This window comes from Chelmon rostratus, chromosome 16 (assembly GCF_017976325.1).
Source record: "Chelmon rostratus isolate fCheRos1 chromosome 16, fCheRos1.pri, whole genome shotgun sequence".
Taxonomy (NCBI): Eukaryota; Metazoa; Chordata; class Actinopteri; order Chaetodontiformes; family Chaetodontidae; genus Chelmon; species Chelmon rostratus.
Genome location: NC_055673.1, coordinates 18,620,627 through 18,630,918, shown reverse-complemented (window position 1 = coordinate 18,630,918; position 10,292 = coordinate 18,620,627). Strand labels below are relative to the sequence as shown.

Genomic DNA, 10,292 nt, shown 5'->3' with positions numbered 1-10,292 from the left:
AACAATAAGGAACAATAAGGGTGCAAATAAGAACATTAGGACAAGATGTGCAAGATGAACAAGGTACAAATAAGCAACAACAGAGCAAAAAAAAAAAAAAAAACAGCAAAAAAATAACAACTGTAAGAGTTTAAGGACCTTTTCCCTGCAGTAGTGGATCTGGGATGTGTTGTGAAATCAGAGAGAAGACTCTGGGATTGACAAAGAACACTTTTTTCTTCTTCTTCCACTCAACTTTGGTGCCTCTCTCTGGATTTATTGAAACACCTTTATAAAAGAGAGAGAAAGAACAACTTCAGGTGGGATATCAAATGCCTTGCATTTTCTAATATTCTAAAAAGAAAGAAATTTTACTGTTGGAGGAACTCCAGTGTTGACCGTAGTTCCATTGGGTAGTGTACGTTGAAGCAGTAGTAACTGCCACAACAATGAATAGAAATTCAATGGTACTTATTTCAGTATAGGATGAGAGTCATACAATCTACTGTTGGCAGAACTTGTAATCAGGTAAAATGTTAGCCAGTGTCTCAAAGTGGGCTACAAGCTAACATGAAAGTAAACAAGCCAAAAGTACAAGTGGGTGCTAGTATAGTGGTGGAGAAAGCTTGCAGGTTTGGTTCAATTTACTTACCACACACAATAAAGCAGGGTGTTGGTGACACACTCTCCACTGAACCTCCTCAGCAAGGCTTGTCTTCTCGACAAAATGGAACAGATGCTCTTCCTTCTCATCAAAATGAGCCAGTAAAAGAAGCACCATCTGTATGAACTCTTCTGAGCAACCAGTGGACTGACCTCTTTCAGAGCATCCAGAACTTGTTTGTGTTTATGTGCATCAACTTGAAGAAGTTCAAGAGACGTGACCCCTTTTTGTCCACAAGTAAGGACTCAGTCAAACTCACACTGGTCAGTTCTTGAAAGTGTGCTGGCATATCGACTTCCTTAAACAAAAATGGCCATTCCTGGCTTAATTTCTGGATGCTTGCACCATTATTTATCTCTTTATGCTGTGTGAAATAGGTGGACTTAATTCATTCTTTCATAGCATCTAAATTAAAGTTAATCTCTTCAAACTTCTTAATTTTTTCTTTTTTTTCCCTAGCTGACTCTCCACAGTCTCGGAGTGGCAAATGTTTCGGCATGCAGTTGACACAACCATATGTGTCTTTAACACTTGCTCTTTGTTTGGCAGATATTTCATTAGTGTCATCATCTGATGCTGCTTTGCGTTTCTTTATCTTTGGTGTGTCAGGTCGTTTGACATTTTCAACTCTTGACTGGAGTCGCTTTGCCAGGAAATGATATCCAAGTCCATTAACATCACGATCAATCACATCTTGAAGAGACTTTGGATACCTGGTCACCTTCCTTTTTGCTATCTCTGTGGTGTTGTGTTTGGTTGGATTCTCGCAAATCTTCATCATCTCGGCGACCACAATCCTTATCATTTCTCGTCGTAGTCGGGCACTTGGCCTTTTCTGTCTTTCCACAAACTCTGTACTAACTCTTCAGGGAGCTTCTGCCATGGTATCTGAAAAGTGTCTACCCAGTTTTGCGCACGGTAACCCCTGTCACACAGCAGAAGGCCGTCAAACTCTCCTGTAATGTATAGTTAGAGTATATTAAAGGACGGAGACAAGTGAATTGTGCAAATCTTTAGGCTGCTTACCACATTGCAGTCTGTTGCTCAGGTTAGTTAATAGCCGTTTCAGGGCGAGGCACACTTTTCTCACCGGCCTGCATACAGTCACCTTGCTCAAGTGCTCTGCATCTCCGACATTGTAAAGAAAACTCCCATTTGCAAAAAAATGACTGCGGCTGGTAAAGTTGCAAATGTAAGGACGGATTAGATTATGTATGTAGACGATGGACTGTGGTACCGCTCAAAAAGATAACTGTCTGGAAAAGCAAGAACATCTATGCGTGGTCTGACTGATATTTTTAATGTTTTTTTTTTTTTTTCAAATAACAGACGGCAGAACTATGCCAAAACCCGTATGCTGACTGAATGAATGAATGAGGAAGTGAAATACTGTGTGTGGTTGAGAGGGCGGAGACACAGAGAAACTCGAGGTTCATTGAGTAAAACCTGGTCCCGACCAGGTTAGGTTCATAGAGTCTGTTACTACGGTAACTGACCCAGAGTCTGTGAAACAGGCTTGAGTTACCCCTCTTTCTCTGGTTTGACTTACCTTCCTATGTGAAACAGAAAACTCAGAGTTAACATACTCGGATTTTCAGTAAACCTGCTTTGTGAAACGGACCTCTGGCCTCAAACCAAAGTAAAAATCTAGTGAAAAGACATTATTCTGCTGCCTGAGCTGCTTTTATTGGAGGTGAGGTCTTGGTAGGGAGCTCTGGTGCCGGTTTAATGAGTGGTGTGCTTCAGCCTGAGACTGTAGTGGAAAGGCCACAATGTCCCTTTACGAAAAGGTCAGTGTGTGTGTGTGTGTGTGTGTGTGTGAGAGAGAGAGAGAGAGAGAAGAGAGAGAGAGAGAGAGAGAGAGAGAGAGAGAGAGAAAGCCTGATAATGAATGCAACCATACCTTGAATGCGTGTCCTCACCCTCTATTTGGCATGAATTGTTATGAGGGGAACTCACGGTAAACATGACATTATATAGTACATGAGGACGCTTTTAAAAGGGACAAACTTATAATAAAATTAAATTATTAAATTACCGACCTATCTTTACATTTGACAGCACACATCTCTGTTGCAGGGGAAGGGGGAACTTTACGCATTAGTGCATCTGAAAGTGAGCTTGCTGGCAAAGCTGTCATGGCACTGCACAGCTCTGAGCTCAGGGCGGCCCAGTGCGCACACACACACACACACACCACACACACACACACACACACACACACACACACACACCAAGCAATTTTGTCAAAGTGAGCCCCTAAATATAGCCATTGCACAGTGTTATTATCACAGCAGGGGTGGTGCTCTGTTATCTCTCACCCTTCACTCCCATTGTTTTACTACTCCAGCAGATGACAGCTTCACTAGGGCTGGGGCCCATTTGCTCTGTATATGGCCTGTTATATAAGACCCGCACTGACGCTGGCGAGCTTGCTGCGTTTTCCAGCAGCAACCCATTACAAATGATTTCATGTCAGGTTTTATGTACCAGAGAGGAGAAAATCCCCCCACTTTGTGCTACAGTAACACTCATGTCTCATATTGTTCTTTTTATTTGTGGTTAACCTGGTGAGAAAAATGGAATTGGCCCCACAAGGAAGGCTGAGCATGACACATGAAAAAAAAAATCAGGATTTTGCTTAGGTAGCAAATCTGTTAGACCCTCTGTGGTGCCAAAGTGAATGAGCGTGAGAATGGCATACACGTGGTGGTACACAATCCAGCAGAACAGTGCAGGAAAACATACACGATCTACACGAGACACACAGTCATCATTAGAGAAAGAAGCAACAGCTGGACTCTGATTGGTGGGGAAGGCCTGGCGTCTTCCACTCACACTGGGGAGCTTTGTGTTTCTTTCCTTTCTTTGTTACAGAGCAGTGACATGAAAATGTCCGTCAAGGGCTTGCTGAGTCACCCATTCAGAACCGGCCATACTGAACGGCATGATGGGAAGTGGTGGTCCGATGGCAGCTGCCTCGTCGAAATCCCTCGAACCCCCTGCTGCGCTGCTGCCTGGCCTTGACTGCCCGGCAGTCTGGATCAGTGGTTGCAGTCTGGATCAGTGGTTGCACACAGACGCAGCAACATCACACACACACGCACACACCCACACACACAAATTTACTCACAAAAGCTATTGTTAACCACGCCGGATGTGTGTACCAAGCACTGGCCTGTTTCAGTATGTCCCAACAAGAAATAACTTACTTTGATACTATTTTTGTCAAACACACACACACACACACACACACATAACACAGCTCTCTGGCTCTCAGTGTTTACTCCCAAACAAACATATTGTTGACTGGGTGGTCAGAGGGATTGGTACATACCAGGAAGAGCTTAGCATTAGCGCTACAAAAGGTCCAGTACACACGGAGTAGCAGATCATTGAGTCTGTACCAACCCACATACAATACATTTGTGAGGGGATGGGATCTGAAGTGATGGCTTCAGCTGCGAGGTCCACACAAAACATTTTCAAAATACAAATCAAAAGCTATTTTTCTATGCTTTTTGCTTCCTTGCGAAAAGTTCAATGAGAAGATTAATACCACTCTGTCTGTGGGTAAATCTGAAGCTACCACCAGTAGCCGGTGAGCGTAGCTTAGCAGGACTGGAAACAGCTCTGTCCTGGCTGTGTCCAACAGAGAGGGTAACAAAATCCGCCTACCAGAATTATTGCATTTCATATCTCATTTCTTTAATCCCTACAAAAACAGAGATGTAAAAATGAGATGATTAGGTTTACAGTAGTTATGTGCTGGCCTACATCTTGGCCTGGAAAAGTGACTTCCTGAAGTCTAATTCGTCGTCATATTTCAAAGACTGCTAGTGATGCTAGAGCATACTGAAACAATAGGTGAAGCATTAATATTAGCTTTGCTAGCTAACATTGGCTAATGTTTGCAGCTTCTTTTGCCATGATCAGTAATCATCATCACAGCAGCAAATGATTGGCCATGCCTATGTACACTCTGCATTAGCTCAGTTAGGTGTTTTCTTTACTTTTGGCATCAAGGTACCAAGTCTCTGATCCCTAACCATACTTCTGATGCTATGGCTAGTGCTAGCAGTGCTGCTCACTCGCACATAAACCAGAGAAACCCAACCAGTCAATAAGAAAAAGAGCAGCTTGCCACCAAATGTTCCTGTTACCCTATGCTTTGTTTGCAATGTAAGAAAGACCCACCATTCTTTGTGCTAAAAGTTGCAAATGTGGCCGCTGACAAAGTTACTTTAGCTTTGCTTATATTGATATTGTTACACGCAATCTGTGTGCACATGCAGGCAAGCAGCAATGCCTTTTCCAGCACAAGTCCAACATGAGCAGGGCAAAACAGCAACAACAGATGTTGTGCTGGGGGGCATCATATTGTGTGGGGTCAGTTTGGAGAGCCCACACTAGGCATTTGTTAATCAGTTTCACCATAAACTGAGTATTATAACCTTAATGAAGCCAGGATCTATTGCAGGGCTTTCGTATTAGACTGCCTTAGTTTATACTAGGTGTACCTAATAAATTGGCAGCTGTTTTCATGCAGTTATTATCTACTTTGGTCTAAATTCTCTCAGCACATTTGCAACTAAATGAATGACCAGCCTCGAGAAGGAATAGTTTTGTTACAGAGTGATTGGATACTGGACAATTAATCACACTGTCGCTGCAGTCCTCACATATGAGTGGAGAGATGCTGATGTGAGTCAATTATCTGAGCATCTGTTTCACTTATAAACATGCTTTAATGCATTATAGGGTGATTTAACAAAGCCTACATTAGATCAGAGATGATTTGTCAAACAAGCATGACTCAGATTTTCCAGACATGAAGCACCGTGGGCAACGTCAGTGAAAATATTACAGTCTAACTGCAACCATCTGCGTGCGTCTGTGTGTGCACGCAAGTGTGATGCAGCATCCATCATCTGTGTGCATACGGTGTTTGTGCTCTCATAGTAAAGAATGTTTGTTTAGAGCCCTAACAAGGCAGCAGCTTCCACGCTAAGGCCTTATATTTCCGTAAGGCACCGAGGATTGCCTGTTCAAACAAAGATTAGAGCTAAGAGTTGCATAAGGCTTCAAGAAAAATTAACATTCTGTCTCCTGGACGTCACCAAGTGCCCGTGTTTTCGTCAGAACGGGCTGAGAGGTCAGACAGGATTTCCCCCATCGGTGGCAGTTGGCTGCACAAATATAGACCTGAAAACAAACATGTTATTGGAGAGAGGGCCACAGGAAAAGCCAGACAAAGCGTCTATGACGTAGCAGCTGAAAATAAATCGCATTTCCCATCACCAGAAGAATGACATTTTGTTTGGTTCTCGAGACTTCTGATTCAGCAGCGAACGTCTTGGCAAAAATCAGAGCACAAGTACAAACAGGCCAACATAATGATAAGTTAGTTTGGCAACATTTGGCTTTAATGAAGTGGTGGATGTACAAAAATACAATCCAGATTTGTCCTGATTGAGTTTCTTGCCTGACCACAGTTGGCCAAAACAATCTGTAAAAGCCTGCAATGATTTATTTTTTTATTTTGTTTGCATCAGTTCTCACAGTTTTGGGTAAATTCATTCAATTGAAGCCATAAACTCTATTTCCCAAGCAGTGAATATGCCCACGTTAAGACAGATGAATGTGAATTATTTGTTTGGTTTTGGGAAAATCATTACGTGGATCAAAGCATGCTGCCTGTCTTCGTCAGCCTGGCCAGTCAGAGGTGGGAGAAGAAGTAACTTATGAAGTCAAAGGATCCCAACAAAACAGTTAAGTGTCTACACTGCTTTTCCTGATCCCATTAAAATGCACAGAGTGAGGAGAAGGCGTTGCTGTTATTGGCATGAAGTCCTCAACAGTTTGGCAGATACTGAAATTATGATTTTGAGTTTGAGCTTGTAGCAGATTTGAAGTGAACGTGCATTTGCTGCCATCTAGTGGTGCATGTGTACCACTGAGACAAACCCAGTGGAGTAAAAACACTTGTTGAAATCAGCTGTCACTAAGAGCTTGAGTGCTAATCATTAGGTCATGTTTGATATGTAGAAGAAGTGTCCACAGTTTGATATGAATAGGTTTCAGTTAGTCCGCTGTCTCTGGACATTGTCACTTTACACTGATGAACATGCTTTAGTACAACTCGCACTGTAGTTTAAACTGTTCCAGTTGTACATTGCATTATGAAGACAGCAAACACTGTGTTTTCTGCATTCATACATCTTAAGGACTGTGATCAAAATGAAGCATCTTGAGGATGAGGTTGGGAGCAAGGATCATTATCAAGAGAAAATGACTGACATTGACAATTTATAGGATATTAAGAGAAATGGATTTGTTGCCTGATCAGTCTCTGCAAATAGAATCAGGTTTGTTCCAAACTTTACGTTTCTGGTCTTTTGATAACTGCCAAACACAGGAAGCCTGATGAGTGAGCTTTATTTTAATCACAGGTGTTACCTCACTTAAAGACTACGGCAAATTACATCACACAAGAAAGTTTTTCCACACAATTTTGTCCAGCTACATCCCTTCAAGGCAGCGTGTTTTTGTTTTTTGACCAAAACTGGACAATGTTGCCTTAGTAAACTTTGACCTTTTATTGATCTTCGTGGTCATCACGTTTTCTGTCTTCATGGAGAAATCACCTTCAAGTACTTTACTCTTATTCAGCATCTTGACTGCTGACAGGGCGAGACTTAACAGACTGGTTAAGGCGAGCTCTGACCTCCAGCCCTCGACCTTGTGGAGGTGGTGTGAGAAAGCACCTCATAAACTGTCCACAAGAGACTGTATAAATCAGTGCTTCGTGGTGGAATTGGTGCAAAGAAACCACTACTGAGGGAGACCAACAACAAGAGAACTGTCTCCAGTATTATTCTACAATTTAGAAATAATACAAAGAAGGAAAAAAAACTGACTGAGAGGGTGTGTCCAAACGTTTGACGATTCAGGAGATAAAACAAACACAAATCATGAACCTGAGTTTACATCTCCATCATTTTATTGTGAGTAACATGATTAATGCATCAACTTTTGCATCTTCTTCATTGACACACATTTGACTACCTGCATTCATATCTTTATTGTTATGGTCATAATATGCTGAAGCGTTTTCAGTTTGCAGTGATGAAGCATGATATGTTCACAGCTCTAATCAAAAAAGTAGGAATTTCAGTACAGAGAATTTTTACTGATCCAGAATCACATCAAAAGAGATCTATCTGGTCACTTTATAATAAAGGGCCATAAGAACTGTACTTGTCGACATCTAATATGCAATAATTTCCCCTTTTTTAGCATTAAACTTGTGGGGTGTAGAAATTGTTATCCCACTTAAATTTCAGCATGCGCAGAGAAGCGTTGAGCTCTTTCAAGACACTCTCTTTAGCCTTCTGCCTGTTGGCTTCTGTCCACGTCTCAGACGTTGGTCGAGCTTGCTCTTTCACTTCGCTCTCATTTTTAAGCAAGTTGCTCACACTCTCAACTTCGGCACAGTTGCCATAGGGCCACTCTTGTTTTTCACTCGTCGTCAAACCGAACAGATTCCCACATGATCTGCAAGGAGACATCTTTCTCCCCTGACTGAGGCTGAATGCCTGACACCTGACCTGCTCTGGAAGCTTGATGGTTCCATCAAAATATGGCTTCTTTTCTTTCTTTGGATAGTAGGTCATCACCGCACCGGCTACGTAGCTGTCCCAGGCGCTAAGACAGGACGCAGCGATCATGATTCGGCCTGGATTACGGCCAGCAGTGGACATGGACACTCCATAGTACCTGCCTGAATTTGGGGTCTTGTTGGGCTGAGAGACACAGATGGTGGAGGAGACCAGTTCTGTTGCTTCATCCTGTTTCAGCTGAAGGATCAGCTTTTGCAGCCTTTCGATTATTTTGTTCTCACTCTCTTGTTTAAGCAGGAGAACAATCTGCAAGCAGTCACAAATATTATCAAGTGCTCTGATCGCCACAAATGCGATTTCATTTACTGAGCCATGCTTTTGTTTGTGAAATACTATGATGTGCATTGATCGTAAACTGTAATATTTGAGCATGGTCAGGTGAAGAAGCAATGCTATACACCTTGACAAGGAACAATTGTATTATCTTATGACAAAGTATGATCTTACCATGTCTAGCACACAGGAAATTGGACTCCGCTTGGGTAGTTGAGAGGAATAGTATTTAAAAGGCTGAGGGTAACGCCCCTTCAACACATTCAACATGTCGTCATCAGTCACAATATCTTTCGGGGTATATTGCGGCGTGTTGATCTCTCCCAAAAAGAAGATGCTGTGAAGAACCTGTGATGTGAAAACACATTCAGAGAGGTTTTTGTGTTGTATGAGACCAAGAGGTATGATGGAACTGAAAGGTTCATAAGCCATACCTCATCCACGAACACTGAGGGGTGTGCTGAACTCAGGCCCACCATTTCTTTGATAATCAAGAAAGCATTCCTTCTGAAAAGGTCTTTCTTTTTCAGGAATTCTTCTTCCCTAAAACAATAAACATCAGTGGTGTGCATTATAAAGCAGACTGTAGCAGTAACCACTTGTTGTTCAGGGAATCAGCTGACTCACCTCGTCATCCTCTGTGCAAAAGCCATCCGCCTGGAAAGAAGACAGGACACATTACAACAATGACACATGTCACCGACAACAGAAATTCAACTAGTAAGGTGGAATTCAATTAGCATGGTAGAAAATATTGGCAGTGGAAACCGTAGAAAAGCAGCTACTCACCAATGTACTGTTGGTGATGAGTAAGTGAAACAGAAAGTAAGAGCGAAGCCCTGCCCCCTGTTTCAACCCACCATGATGTAGAAACAGAAGGAAGTCTTGTAATGTCACTGTACAGGGACACAGTTGACTTTGCTCTTGCTCAAGACTCAGGATGTGTACTATGTACTTGGGAGTGGCGCTAAAAGGGAACTGAAAGCCAACTAACTGAAGCATGGCTGATAAGAGAGAGCTTCGAGCTGTGCTCTACTGTGCATGTTTAATGGCTGTGACTCAGCACGGTGGCTGATGTTAAAGCTTTCTTTTGGTAGCATTTTGGAATTGTTTCTAGTGTCTGGGTGTATGTTTTCCATGGGAACTCCTCTCAATCATTCAAGCTTGTCACTAAATTCAGTCTAAAGCGCACTTCCTCATGTCTTGTGGTGTATCAGTGCACATTTCGGCCAGCATGAACGAAACGGAAAATTATTTATTTATTTATTCATTTTTCACAGTTCACACTTTCAACAAGAAAACACTTTTATTGTCAAAAGTAGAGGTGAAAAAAAACCCCTTATATTTGGTTAATAAAAGTTTCAATACCACAGATGAACAATAGGATAACATTACCTGTATTATATAATACTACGTTTAAAATGGTCTTATTATATGTGTGTCTTATTATATTTGTGCCACACAAAAAAATAAACCAAAACAGAGGTGATCCGATTGGCCGGCCATTATTTTCGGCGTTGTTAAATATTAATTAATTAATTCGAATCCATTAAGATATTATCTCTAAGGTAGATCAATGGTGAAGAGTGTCAGTGTGAATGTTGTTGTGGCAGGAAGCTTTTAAAAGGAGTCTGGAAATGGTAAAATGCAGAAGTTCAGGTGGATTTTTCAACAAACAGCAAGAATTTGAGAAT

General features: G+C 41.9%; 1 protein-coding gene across 1 annotated transcript; it reads right to left on the bottom strand.

Moving 5' to 3' along the window:
* Positions 1-7,624: 7,624 nt before the first annotated feature.
* On the bottom strand, positions 7,625-9,522 carry LOC121619917. The gene is made up of 5 exons (XM_041955858.1): positions 9,388-9,522; positions 9,226-9,255; positions 9,033-9,141; positions 8,773-8,946; positions 7,625-8,571 (listed from the first exon to the last, which is right to left on the bottom strand). Exons 2-5 carry the CDS (start codon positions 9,249-9,251, stop codon positions 7,945-7,947), a joined length of 936 nt encoding a protein of 311 aa, XP_041811792.1. The 5' UTR covers positions 9,252-9,255; positions 9,388-9,522; the 3' UTR covers positions 7,625-7,944.
* Between the last annotated feature and the right edge of the window lie 770 nt (positions 9,523-10,292).

What these genes read in the sequence shown, in the direction of transcription:
- LOC121619917 (XM_041955858.1), bottom strand. Translation starts at nt 9,251, where the DNA reads ATGGCTTTTGCACAGAGGATGACGAG. An exon ending in CCTCAGTGTTCGTGGATGAG is followed by an intron (nt 8,947 to 9,032) that starts GTATGGCTTATG and finishes TTCACATCACAG; the next exon opens with GTTCTTCACAGCATCTTCTT. An exon ending in TTTCCTGTGTGCTAGACATG is followed by an intron (nt 8,572 to 8,772) that starts GTAAGATCATAC and finishes GACTGCTTGCAG; the next exon opens with ATTGTTCTCCTGCTTAAACA.